The sequence below is a fragment of the Megalobrama amblycephala genome, linkage group LG19 (assembly GCF_018812025.1).
Source record: "Megalobrama amblycephala isolate DHTTF-2021 linkage group LG19, ASM1881202v1, whole genome shotgun sequence".
NCBI classification, from domain to species: domain Eukaryota; kingdom Metazoa; phylum Chordata; class Actinopteri; order Cypriniformes; family Xenocyprididae; genus Megalobrama; species Megalobrama amblycephala.
The window spans coordinates 32,697,288-32,711,694 of NC_063062.1; the positions used below are offsets into that span (position 1 = coordinate 32,697,288).

Below are 14,407 nucleotides of genomic sequence, written 5' to 3' on the forward strand. Positions count from 1 at the left end.
GACAAAAAACCTGCTAGGCAACATAAATAAAAGTCCAAAATATAGAAATGTACATTATGTATTTACAAGAACAATCAAATAGTACAAGAATAAAAATAAGACAAAAAACTGAACAGAACATTTTTTTTATCTTGTTCCAATTACATGTGATACCAATTTCACGTGTTCGCACATACATAAGTTCTTGCATAATTTTTTTCGTTAATTCTTAGTTTTTGCCTTGATAATAGAAAATATGTTGTCACGGTTGAAGATCCGCAGTCTCTGTCTGTGGTCTGTGTTTATGTTGTGCTGTCACGTTAATTGTTTCATGTGGGCGTCGCCGCTGATTGTTGATCAACGGCAGCTGTGTTCAATCAGGACTGCCTATTTATTGCCTTGTCTTTCGTTTCGTGGTTGTCAGATCGTTGTTGGAGTTCCCTGTTCTGTTCCCCTGTTTCCTCGTGTGTGCTTCCGTTTGGAGTTGATTCGTCGTGTCTTCGTTCTGGAATATTGTTTCATCGTTGGATTCTTCACTTCAGCTATCACTCCCACGGACTCCACCACGATCACCTCGTCACGGGCCACCGAAGTCCCTGTGTCACCGCTCTCCTGCTGTTTGTGTGTGTGTGTTCCTGACTTTCTGGCGTGAAGCTCAATAAATGAGATATTTTGACTTGCATTTGCATCCATCTTTATTTCCCGTGACAGAACGATCTGACCAACATCATGGATGCAGCAAGTTCAGCAGCATTAACGGAGTCTATCAACCACAGCATTGCACGGATGGATCAACAGCAGGAGAGCATTTCCTCAACCAGACGCGCCGTGCAGGCGTTGGTGACACAGGTGTCCGAGCTCTCCCAACAGCTACAACAACTGCGTAATCCCGCTGCGCCGCCCACACCGCCCGTTCCTCCTCCACAACCCACGCAAGAAGATCAACCGGAACCACGCTTACCTACACCTCAGACCTATGCCGGTGAGCCGAGTTTTTGCAGAGCCTTTCTGAACAAGTGTTCACTGTATTTTTCTCTGCAGCCACGTACCTTCGAAAGGGAGGAATCCAAGGTGGCGTTTGTGTTGACCTTGCTCACCGGGCAGGCGGCTTTGTGGGGAATGGCGGTGTGGGAAAATCAAGATCCATGCTGTTCCTCGTTCCAGACACTCGCCGCCGAAATGAAGAGAGTGTTTGACCGTGCGGTCACGGGAAAAGACGCAGCCCGACGACTGATGGGACTCAAGCAAGGAGATCGCACGGTGGCGGATTATTCCATCGAATTCCGAACACTGGCGGCGGAGTGCAACTGGAACGAGGAGGCGCAGTGGGACGTCTTCCTGCATGGGTTGGCCGACCGTGTACAGAGAGAGATCTACGTTTTGGATTTACCTCAGAGTCTTAATGGACTGATTGATCTTGCCCTGCGGGTGGATACCCGTATCAACCGTCTGGAGAATCTGCCTCAGTCTGACTTCGCATCCCGGGGCGCAGAGGCTCGAGGAGCCAACGTCAGAGACACGGTCGGCCCCTCTTTCGATCCTGAACCCATGCAGGTGGGGAGAGCTCGGCTTTCCCGGGTGGAGAGAGAGCGGCGGAGGTCCCAAGGACTTTGCATTTACTGTGGAGGGGCTGGACATTTCTTGAACGCATGCCCGGTAAAAGATCGAGCCCGGTAGTAACGTTGAGGCTACTATCGGGTGGGATCTCCACTGAGAAGTCCTCACCATCCACTCTCCTCCCGGTTAGACTGAGGTGGGCCACCCACACGCTCACCTGTCACGCTCTACTGGATTCAGGAGCTGAAGGTAATTTCATGGACACGCAGTTTGCACAACGGTTTCAGTTACCCATAATTTCTCTCACTAAGCAGATCTCTGTCAACGCTCTCAATGGCCAAAGTCTACCCAACATAACACTCACCACTACATTTCATTACCCTCATCACGTCCGGCAACCACACTGAGTCTATTCAATTCCTCCTCATGGATTCACCCCGGCCCCCATTGTTCTCGGACACCCCTGGCTTACACAACACAACCCCAAGGTGGACTGGCGGCAGCACACCATCCTGGAATGGAGCACTCAGTGTCATAAGTCTTGTCTTGTGTCTGCTTGTTCTTCTGTGTCTGCTTCTGTGTTACAGGAAAAGGCTGCGAATCTGTCAAACGTGCCTGCGGAGTACCTAGACCTGAAGGAAGTGTTCAGTAAGTCCCGGGCTGCTTCTCTTCCTCCGCATCGTCCCTATGACTGTGCAATAGATTTAGTTCCCGGTAAGTCTCCGCCTAAAGGTAAGTTGTACTCTCTATCCGTTCCCGAGAGGGAGGCCATGGAGAAATATATTTATGATTCTCTAGCAGCTAAGTTCATTCGCCCTTCCTCTTCTCCAGCGGGGGCGGGGTTCTTTTTTGTTGGAAAGAAGGATGGTTCTTTGCGACCTTGCATTGATTACCGGGGGTTGAATAACATCACGGTAAAGAATACTTATCCTTTGCCGTTGATGTCTTCAGCCTTCGAGAGGTTGCAAGGAGCATCCATTTTCATGAAATTGGATTTAAGGAACGCTTATCATTTGGTCCGCATCAGGGAGGGGGATGAATGGAAGACCGCGTTTAACACCCCTAGGGGGCACTTTGAATACTTGGTCATGCCCTTCGGGCTTTCCAACTCCCCGGCGGTCTTCCAGGCACTCATCAATGATGTGTTGAGAGACATGGTTGACTAGTTCATATATGTCTACCTGGACGACATATTGATTTTCTCCTTGTCTCTCCAGGAACATGTTCAACACGTCAGACGAGTGCTTCAGCGGCTGCTAGAGAATGGGCTTTTTGTCAAGGCGGAGAAATGCGATTTTCATGCACAGTCTGTTTCTTTCCTAGGGTACATCGTCTCGTCTGAGGGAATTCGCATGGATCCTGACAAGGTTAAGGCTGTGGTGGATTGGCCAAACCCAGATTCCCGTAAGGCCCTGCAGAGGTTTCTGGGCTTCGCCAATTTTTACCGGTGGTTCATTCGCAACTTCAGCCAACTAGCCGCGCCTCTGACAGCCTTGACCTCCCCAGAACGGCGTTCAGGTGGTCCGATGCAGCTGAGGCTGCATTCGCCAAACTGAAAAGCCGCTTTGTTTCGGCTCCCATCCTCATAGCCCCTGATCCTTCACGTCAGTTTGTGGTGGAGGTCGATGCGTCGGAGGTGGGGGTAGGAGCAGTTCTATCCCAGCGATCTCCCTCAGACTATAAGATTCATCCCTGCGCATTTTTTTTCTCATCGTTTATCTCCAGCCGAACGCAATTATGACATTGGTAACAGAGAGTTGCTGGCAGTCAAGTTAGCGTTGGAAGAGTGGCGTCATTGGTTGGAGGGTTCGGGGGTACCTTTCATCGTTTGGACTGACCATAAGAACTTAGAGTATATCAGAACGGCTAAAAGACTAAACTCCAGGCAGGCTCGGTGGGCACTTTTTTTCGGACGTTTTGATTTTTCTCTCTCGTACCGCCCGGGTTCTAAAAACATCAAACCCGATTCTCTTTCTCGTATTTTTGATCCTTCCGAACGCCCGTCTACTCCCGAGTGTATTCTTCCTGAGACATTAGTGGTCTCCGCTCTGACATGGGAGGTCGAATCGAAGGTCAAGTCGGCCTTAGAAGGGGTAATGCCTCCGCCCGGATGCCCACCGAATCGCTTATTTGTGCCAGAGAGGTTAAGGTCCAGTGTTATCAGGTGGGGGCATTGTTCCAACGTAGCCTGTCATCCAGGGGTTAATCGCACCAGTTTTTTGGTCAAGCAACGATTCTGGTGGCCTGCCATGGCTCGTGACATTCGCAGGTTTGTTTTGGCTTGCGCGATTTGTGCCACTGTTAAGACTTCCAATCGCCCTCCAGATGGGTTGCTCCAACCGCTGTCTGTCCCTTCGAGACCCTGGTCCCACATTGCGCTAGATTTTGTCACCGCCCTCCCACCCTCCCAGGGGAACACGGTTGTTTTGACCGTAGCGGACCGGTTCTCGAAGGCGGCTCATTTCATCAATTTGCCTAAATTACCCTCTGCTAAGGAGACAGCGGTATCTGTCGTAGATCACGTCTTTCGGTTACATGGCCTCCCGATGGATGTGGTCTCCGACAGGGGGCCCCAATTTGTGTCCAAATTTTGGCAAGAGTTTTGTAAGTTGCTGGGGGCGACTGTTAGTCTTTCGTCTGGGTTCCACCCGCAGTCCAATGGTCAAACCGAGAGAGCCAACCAAGATTTGGAAAGAATGTTGCGATGTTTGGTTTCCAAGAATCCTTCCTCCTGGAGCCAGCAACTCTCTATGATTGAGTACGCACATAATTCATTACCAGTGTCTTCCACGGGCCTCTCACCGTTTTAATGTAGTTTAGGTTACCAGCCACCTATCTTTCCCAGTCTGGAATCCGAAGTCGCGATCCCCTCCGCTCACGCCTTCGTCCAGAGGTGTCACCGCACTTGGACGAGAGCCCGTGAGACTCTTCTCCAAGTGGGGGCGCGCACCAAGGCTAAGACTGATCGCCACCGGTCAAAGCCTCCCGTATACGTCGTGGGTCAAAAAGTGTCGCTTTCTACTAAGAACATTCCTCTCCGTTCCGTTTCCAATAAGCTTGCTCCCAAATTCACTGGCCCGTTTCCTGTCACCAAGATCATTAGTCCGGTGGCAGTCCGACTCAAACTTCCTCCAGCGTACAGGAGAATTCATCCCGCCTTCCATGTTTCTAAAATTAAACCGGTGTTTCATTCACACATTAATCCGCCAACCCCGGTTCCTCCACCGCCGCGTCTCGTAGACGGGGAACCCACTTATTCGGTTAATCGCATTCTGGACTCGAGAAGGAGGGGACGCGGTTTCCAGTACTTGGTGGACTGGGAAGGTTACGGTCCGGAGGAGAGAAGTTGGGTTCCTGCTAGGGACATCCTGGATCACTCCCTTATCGATGATTGCAATCGACAGGTAGGTGCTCCTGGGAACGCCGAGAGACGTTCCTAGGAGGGGGGGTACTGTCACGGTTGAAGATCCGCAGTCTCTGTCTGTGGTCTGTGTTTATGTTGTGCTGTCACGTTAATTGTTTCATGTGGGCGTCGCCGCTGATTGTTGATCAGCGGCAGCTGTGTTCAATCAGGACTGCCTATTTATTGCCTTGTCTTTCGTTTCGTGGTTGTCAGATCGTTGTTGGAGTTCCCTGTTCTGTTCCCGTTTCCTCGTGTGTGCTTCCGTTTGGAGTTGATTCGTCGTGTCTTCGTTCTGGATTATTGTTTCATCATTGGATTCTTCACTTCAGCTATCACTCCCACGGACTCCACCATGATCACCTCGTCACGGCCCACCGAAGTCCCTGTGTCGCCGCTCTCCTGCTGTTTGTGTGTGTGTGTTCCTGACTTTCTGGCGTGAAGCTCAATAAATGAGATATTTTGACTTGCATTTGCATCCATCTTTATTTCCCGTGACATATGTAGCCTGATGTGGTCATACTCAATTCTAGTCAGAATATGAGTCTGATACTGCTCCATTGGGCTTTGAGTATGGGGGCGTATTTCAACCGATCCAGGAAAGACCACAACTGGATAGACCTACAACCAATCAGAGCTACAGAGTAAGTGACGCGACGCATAGTTGTCAATAGAACTCAACTGCACACATGCTGGAACTAGTAGAAGATGAGCGTAAACAATCTTTGCCGGTGTTGTAAAAAGAATTTAAGTATACATGGAGTACTTGCCAATTAATGCGCTGTCGATATCTTCTAACGGACGCAATGGCGGAATCTACACATCTCAGTTCTTCAACAACAGCCATCATTGTTGTAAACTAACCCAAGCGCTCTTTGATGACGTGGCTGATTACGTTTCTGGTGATAATCTGTCAATCATCGCCCTGACAATGTGATTGGTCCGAACAGTTTCTGTTCGGGCATAATTACTCCTCTACGGATCAAGTCCAGACCAAACTTCCCGACCTAGAAATGTTGTGGGCGGGACTAAGTTCGGCTGGCATCCAGGCTAGAAAATATGAGCTAGGCATCATGTATGACAGTCAAAAATGAGATATGAGCTACAAAATGACCAGATCCTACCTACACATCTTGTATGTATAGGGCTTATATGTGGATATGAAGAAGCAATACAGGAGACCTATATTTCCTGTATATGCACATATATGCACCTCAATTTTGCCTATATGTGGCATATATATGCATATATCCAGCATATATGCAGTATATATACGCATATATGCAGCATATATGCAGCATATATATTATCATATATGTGCATATATGCAGCATATATGTGCATATACACTGCATATAGGTTTCATATATGCACATATATCCACATATAGGTTCTTTCCATGTGGGACCTTTTAAATAAAGACACTCAGTCTCAAGATGCACACCAGTAATAATTTTTATACTGTACAAACTGTATATTCTGTCCCTCTACACTAACCCTAAACCTACCCATCATGTTTTGTGCTCTGTGACATTTTAGATTTATCACATGTATTAATTTGAGCTTTAAGTTTGTATTTTCTCTTTAATAATAGATTCACTGCTAAACTGATCTGAACTGAGAGAGTGAAGAGTGTATCATTGTTCTCTACAGGTTGTATGATTGTGGAGTCACAGATGAAGGTTGTGCTGCTCTGACTTCAGCTCTGAGATCAAATCCCTCACACCTGAGAGAACTGGATCTGTCTGGGAATAAAATAGGAAAATCAGTCAATCTGCTGTCTGATGTACTACAGGATCCTCACTGTAAACTGGAGATACTGTGGTAAGATCATATTTGACTCTCACACATGAATCTCAATGTAAAGTATATTTGAAGTGTTCAGCCTCTTTCTGCTGCTGTGAGTTCAGCTGATTGAGCTGTAAATGATTGAACACATGAGCTGCTCCTCAGTCACATGATACTGCAGGACTGAGAGTCACACTGAAATACACACTTTCACACAATCAACATTTCAGTCTCTTGACTTTAAACTATGGAAGCCCGTTTCCGCCACTAAAAAAAAAAAAAAAAAAAAAAAGCCACTAAAAAAAAGATTAATTGCGACTTTTTATCTCAGAATTCTGACTTTTTAACTCGCAATTGCGAGTTTATATCTCACAATTGCGAGTTATAAAGTCAGAATTCTGAGATATAAACTCACAATTACGTGATATAAAGGCAGAATTCTGAGATATAAAGTCGCAATTGCGTGATATAAAGGCAGAATTCTGAGATATAAAGTCGCAATTGCGTGGTATAAAGTCAGAATTCTGAGATATAAAGTCGCAATTGCGCGATATAAAGTCAGAATTCTGAGATATAAAGTCGCAATTGCGCGGTATAAAGGCAGAATTCTGAGATATAAAGTCGCAATTGCGCGATATAAAGTCGCAATTGCGCGATATAAAGTCAGAATTCTGAGATATAAAGTCGCAATTGCGTGGTATAAAGTCAGAATTCTGAGATATAAAGTCGCAACTGCGCGATATAAAGTCAGAATTCTGAGATATAAAGTTGCAATTGCGCGGTATAAAGGCAGAATTCTGAGATATAAAGTCGCAATTGCGCGATATAAAGTCGCAATTGCGCGATATAAAGTCAGAATTCTGAGATATAAAGTCGCAATTGCGCGGTATAAAGTCCGAATTCTGAGAAATAAAGTCGCAATTGCGTGATTAAAAAGTCAGAATTGCGAGATATAAAGTCGCAATTGCGTGATAAAAAGTCAGAATTCTGACTTTTTCTCTCACAACTGTGTGAAACGTTATTTCTCACAGTTTTTACTTTGCTTGCGTTTCCTTTCATTGCGACTGACCATCAGGATTGCTCCTTTGTTATTATACATAAAATAGAGGAAATCATAAAGGATTATTTTTAGCGCCGATTTACCAATAAAGAAATATTGATTTTACTGGAGGAGACACATAACGATTAGTCTCCGGACATACTGTATGCATTATGCAGGAATATGCATATATGATGTTTCCACGGTAACCTTGTACACAAGAACAGCGTTTTAAGGAGAAAAAACAGCGTTTACTGCCATCTAGTGGGCTTAATACTAAAACAACATCAATACCTATCATGTTTCATCAACTTTGAAACTCAAGGGTAAAATAATGCAATTCTGCAAATTACAGTCGAGGTATTTGGGCAATAAAAGTTGTTTTTAACAGAATGGATACACTAATGAATTTTACACAATAATAACAATATAATAGTGATAATAACAAGAATCAGCTGTGGCGGAGGCGCAATAAAACAGACAAAGCTGAAGTGGCACATTTTATACACCAACAGCTTCAGAATTCACGGCAGCACGACTATCATTGGATGCACTGTTGCAGACAGAGACACTGACCATCAGTTAATTGCAAGAAAAAAAGTCAGAATTCTGACTTTATATCACGCAATTGCGACTTTATATCTCAGAATTCTGACTTTATATCACGCAATTGCGACTTTATATCTCAGAATTCTGACTTTATATCACGCAATTGCGACTTTATATCCCAGAATTCTGACTTTATATCACGCAATTGCGACTTTATATCTCAGAATTCTGACTTTATATCACGCAATTGCGACTTTATATCTCAGAATTCTGACTTTATAACTCGCAATTGCGACTTTATATCTCGCAATTCTGACTTTATATCACGCAATTCTGACTTTATATCTTAGAATTCTGACTTTATATCACGCAATTGTGACTTTATATCTCAGAATTCTGACTTTATATCACGTAATTGGGACTTTATATCTCAGAATTCTGACTTTATATCACGCAATTGCGACTTTATATCTCAGAATTCTGACTTTATATCACGCAATTGTGAGTATATCTCAGAATTCTGACTTTATAAATCGCAATTGCGACTTTATATCTCGCAATTCTGACTTTATATCTCAGAATTCTGACTTTATATCACGCAATTGTGACTATATCTCAGAATTCTGACTTTATAACTCGCAATTGCGACTTTATATCTCGCAATTCTGACTTTATATCTCGCAATTCTGACTTTATATCACGCAATTCTGACTTTATATCTCAGAATTTTGACTTTATATCACGCAATTGTGAGATATAAACTCGCAATCTTTTTTTTTTTTTTTTTTTCTGGCGGAAACGGGCTTCCTTATTACAGTTTTTTTCGATTGCTAAACGACAGTGGGCACAACTGGAGTCACATGTGCAAAACTCTAAGTACAGTCTGCACAGCAGCAGTTCATGTGGACCAAACTCTAGTTCGTTTTTCATTGCTTGAACACAGTTTTCAAAACTCTACACACTTATCCCATGACTTTAACCACAACCTGCACAACACTGTGGATTTACAGCACTTTGTTCAAATGCTAACACTCTGCTGTCAAAACTGTGAACCACACATTCAAAACACAATAGATTTCAGCCTTGTGCCTTTCAAACACTGCTGATTGCAATTTTGCAGGATTAGTCCCTCAATTATTTGTTTGAATTACAGTATGTACTTTTAGTTTCTACCTTTTTTTTCTCATTACTGTAATTCCGTAAATTACTACAGACTATTGAACCAAACTGCTAATTTTCATTTACCTTAAAGAATTATGTTCTAAAAATTTAAATAAATCATGTGAAAGAATGTCACTCTTTTCTTTGAAGAAAATATTACTTTGTATGAAGTCACTGAAATTGTTCAAACTGTAAAGATGAAAAGATTGTATTTTCTGTGTTGGAGTTTGATGCTAGTGTTTTTACTCTCAGTGTGTTCTGAGTGACAGTGTGTGTTATCACAGTGAGGGTTGTGCATAGTGTTTGGCTGCACTGAGCCTTGTTTTGAGTCATGTGTTAACTGTTTAGCTCAGGTGACTGTTGGTAGTGCAGACTGTAGTTAGAGTTTTGCACATGTAGCTCCAGTTGTGCTCACTGTCGTTTAGCAATAGAAAAAAAACTGTAAACAGACTCGAGCTCAACACAACTGAGAAATGAAGAATATGCTGGATTCATTCTTACTGTTCATCACGTTCATCTTTCTGCATTGACATTTTCTAAAGTATTGTTTTTAATTTTGTAAAATCACACACACACACACACAGTTGGCAGGTTGACGAGCAAACTGGCTTGACTTAAGTTTTCGTGAGGATTTATATTTTATGGACTGTTTTGATTTCGGTAATTACATCTAGAAAGGTAAAAGCATTGATGGCATCTATAAAAGAGATATCTGAAAGCGAAACGAAAGTGATAGTGCCTCGTCCAGTGAGGAGGACGCACTAGAGGAGACCTGCGCGTTTACAGTTTTTTACAATCGCTAGGACACATTTCTCAATACTTAGGTCACTTTTTCAAAACTCTTCACACATTTCCCCTAACCAACTTTCATCTTGGCACAGCAGTTCATTTCACATTCAAAATGCACTAAATCTACCAAAACACTTCATTCATGTCTCAAATCAACTCATTCTTCCAGAACACTAGCAAAGGTTTTCACCAAGCAAATACACTTCGTCACTCATAAAACATCGACCTAAAAACACTAACATCAGTTAGCATTATACAATGTTTTCTTTTTTTAAATTTCTTTATAAAACAAGAATGACACTCTCTACTGCTTATAATTCACAGCAGTACATGTTACATGGTCCACGTTTACATTACAGAACAAAATTATTCCTAAGTTTCCCCTTTTGAATGGATGGTAATGAAACTAAAAGACTAATGCTTGTGTAGGGGTTCAGTTTCATCAAATTGTTTTGATAGTATTTGATTTTTTAGCTTCAGAATATATTTCATAACTATGTAGAAATGTAGCAAATTGCTGTCTTATTCAGTTTTGTATTATGTTATTGTTTTGAACACAAGTTTAACAGTTTTGAAAACAGTATGTAAGCATGTGCAAATTGGCCTGTACGTACAAAGAGTTTTGGCAGTTGTTGTGTCTGAGTGAGAAAAGAATTCATGAAATCTGAGAGATGTAGTCATTGAATGCATTTTGTGCCAAAGCAATGATAATTGATCCTCAGTTTAGCCCACATAGACTTCTGTTGTGCTCACTGTGTGAAGAGTTTTGCAAAAGTGACCTAAGTATTAAGAAATGTGTCCTAGCGTCTGTAAAAAAATGTAATTGGTATCTGTATACTGTAATACTACAATGCTTATGTAACACAGGTTAGAATTCAGTTATACAAGAAACAGAAAGTAAATAATATAATTTTGAAATAATTATAATTCTAATAAAATGTTGAAAGTATTAAACATAAAGCTGATTAAAGTCATTGCAGTGTAAAATAATGAAATAATAAATTGATAAAGTGACAAATTGCTTAAATGATATATTTAGTCTAAATTGAGACCGCGCTTGACGTCATCGAGACGAGACGCGGGAGCAATGAGAGATAAACCAGTGTTGCCAAGTCCGCTTATTATAAGCGACTTTGGGCTTGTTTTTCTGTAAAGTCGCTTACAAATATTGGTAGTCGCGGGTCGCGTTTTTTTGGGCTTGTTTCTAAAGTGTAGTTGCTTATTTTGGGCTTGATCCCAGCTCCATAATAAGTTGTCAAGCAGATATTTTCTATATGTTATTTAAATGTAGGAGTTTGTCTAGCCTGTTCTCTCTGTCCTCCCCTTTCCCCATACACACAGGAGAGTTTTTCCCCACCCACATCCTGCTTCTAATTGGCCCTTCGCAAAGACCCGCCCCCCTTAGTTACTGTTGCTTTGTCCGACAAGTCGTGGCGCTGTCACGTCACACGCAGTGAAAAATACATTGTGGAGCAAAGAGGATACTGGCAACACGTCGACAGACAAGACAGAGCAGGTTACTTACGATATTAAACAAAGTCCCAGCTTTCAAACTGTGTAGTTATTAAAGAAATTCAAACAATAAAATCCGTTTTGTGGCTCTTTAATGTGTCGTGACAGATTGCTGTAGCGCCTCAGCTCAACAGGCTCGTAAACCGATCATCTCTTCCTACTAGTCCATTTATAGCGTCAAATAAACATGAGTGAACATGAGAATTGAATGTTGTTTCAAACGCGGAAAGACGTCAATATACACATTTTTTCAAGTTTAACTACACCGAGGTTAATCTTTTTGCTCAGGGGGGAGAAAAATAAAACTGTACCATGTGTGCAGTTTTGTAAAACTGCGCACAGTTTACCAATCTGTCTACATGGATGTAAATTGACAATCTGTACCCACAGTTTAAAATCCGTCCTCACGTATTGTAAAAACGTACTCGGTTACTAACGTAACCTCGGTTCCCTGAGATACGGAACGAGTACTGCGTATGGGGAAAAGTCTCCCTTTTTCTCTGTCACTGAAGCCTTTTTCAATAACGCAGTGTAACTGCATCGTCATTGGTTCACTCATGAGAAGTTGTTGAACCAATGGCGGCGCGGCATAGCTGCGCGGCCTATGGCGACAAAGCACACGAATATTCCCGCCGAAAGGGGCGGGGTTTAGTGCTATATAAGCGGGCGTTTCGCCATAGAATTTCAGGCCATATCGACTGAAGTGACGACCCTGAAGCCGCAGCCTCGTGGCACGGCAAGTAACGCAGTACTCGTTCCGTATCTCAGGGAACTGAGGTTACGTTAGTAACCGAGTACGTTCCCTTTCGATACTTCACTCGTACTGCGTATGGGGAACGAATTCAACCATGCCGTGCCACGGCAGAGAACGACTGGACATGTTTGGGACGCCTAGGGGGGGTCCACGAAACTAATGAGAAGGCCGAAGCCGTCGAACCCATAGTTACACTACAAGAGGAGATCACTCCTGAACCGGTTTGAGGCGGGGCTCGAAGAGGCCGCTGCATCACACCGATAGGACCCGAGCTTGCAAAGTCGGAACGTCCAACTGATAAAATCTGACAAAGGTGGACGGCGAGGACCAGCCAGCCGCCTCACAGATGTCTTTGATAGAAACTCCACTGGACCAGGCCCATGAAGAGGCCATACTTCTAGTGGAGTGAGCTCTAACTCCTATGGGGCATTCTGAGCCCATGGAGGAGTAACAAAGAGCTATGGCGTCGACAATCCAACGCGAGAGGCGTTGCTTTGAGACCGGAGACCCTTTGGTGCGGCCGCCAAAGCAAACAAAGAGCTGATCTGATAGCCGAAAAGGCTGTGATCGCTCTACATAAGTTCTCAATGCCCTGACAGGGCAGAGCAACTCCAGCTCTTGCTCTTCTGACGAGACAGGGAGCGCAGAGAGGGAGATGACCTGTGCTCTGAACGGGGTCGAGAGCACCTTGGGGACGTAGCCATGCCTGGGTTTCAATACGACTTTAGAGTCGTTGGGCCCAAACTCAAGGCAAGCAGGGCTCACAGAGAGGGCCTGCAGATCGCCGACACGTTTTACCGATGCTAAAGCCAGTAGCAGAGCGGTCTTAAGCGTCAGGGGCTTGAGGTCAGCTGAGCACAGCGGCTCAAAGGGATGTCCTTTGAGAGCCCTAAGGAGCATAGATAGGTCCCAGGTGGGAACAGTGAGGGGGCGAGGAGGATTCAATCGCCTAGCACCCCTCAAGAAACGCACCATTAGGCCGACTGGCCAGCGATAGGAGAGTGAAACGCTGCGATGGCTGCTACGTAAACTTTGAGCGTTGAAGGGGCTTGCCCTGAATTCAAACGCTCTTGGAGAAAGGACAGTATCGGAGATACGTCACACTCCGCTGGATCTATGTTGCGTGCAGAGCACCAATCAACAAAGATTGACCATTTCTGGGCATAGAGAAGTCTCGTAGACGGAGCTCTCGCCTGAGAGATGGTGTTCAACACGTCCCCGGGGAGGTTAACCGGCTCCCGTCGAGGGACCATAAGTGCAGAGCCCAAAGTTCTGGCTGTGGGTGCCAAATCGTCCTGTTCGCCTGAGAGAGAAGGTCCCGTCTCAGAGGAATGGGCCACGGGGCTCTCGTGGAGAGCCTGAACAGCTCTGAGGACCAAACCTGGCTCCTCCAGAGCGGGGCCACCAGGAGGACTCTGTGCTTGTCTTCCTTGATTCGTCTGATAACCTGAGGAATCAGAGCGATCGGGGGGAATGCGTAAAGAAGGGTGCTGGGCCAATGGTGGGCCAGCGCGTCGCCCTTCCTCGAGAAATAAGTTGGGCAATGAGAATTGTCTTCTGAGGCGAAGAGGTCGACCTCTGCCTTCCCGAAGAATTCCCATATTGTGAGAACCGTCTGGGGGTGGAGCGTCCACTCGTCTGAGGGAACATTGCTCCGAGACAGCATATCTGCTCCCAGATTGGTTTTCCCAGGAATGTGTGTCGCTCTGAGCGACAGAAATCTGGGTAGAGCCCATTCCAGAAGACGCTTCGCCAGTGTGCATAAGCGGCTGGACGAAAGACCTCCCTGGTGATTTATGTACGACACCACCGTCATGCTGTCCGATTGGACTAGGACGTGGCGTCCCGTCAGGTGAGCCTGAAAGAAGTGAAGGGCACG

The 14,407-nt window shown here is 44.6% G+C and overlaps 1 protein-coding gene across 1 annotated transcript in view; it reads left to right on the forward strand.

The window, feature by feature from the left end:
- The window catches only part of LOC125254247 (NACHT, LRR and PYD domains-containing protein 3-like), a 49,003-nt gene that overhangs the window by 28,569 nt on the left and 6,027 nt on the right, over positions 1 to 14,407 (forward strand). Inside the window, 1 exon segment of the mRNA XM_048168784.1 lies at positions 6,590 to 6,760. Within this exon segment, the coding sequence (XP_048024741.1) occupies positions 6,590 to 6,760 (171 nt within the window).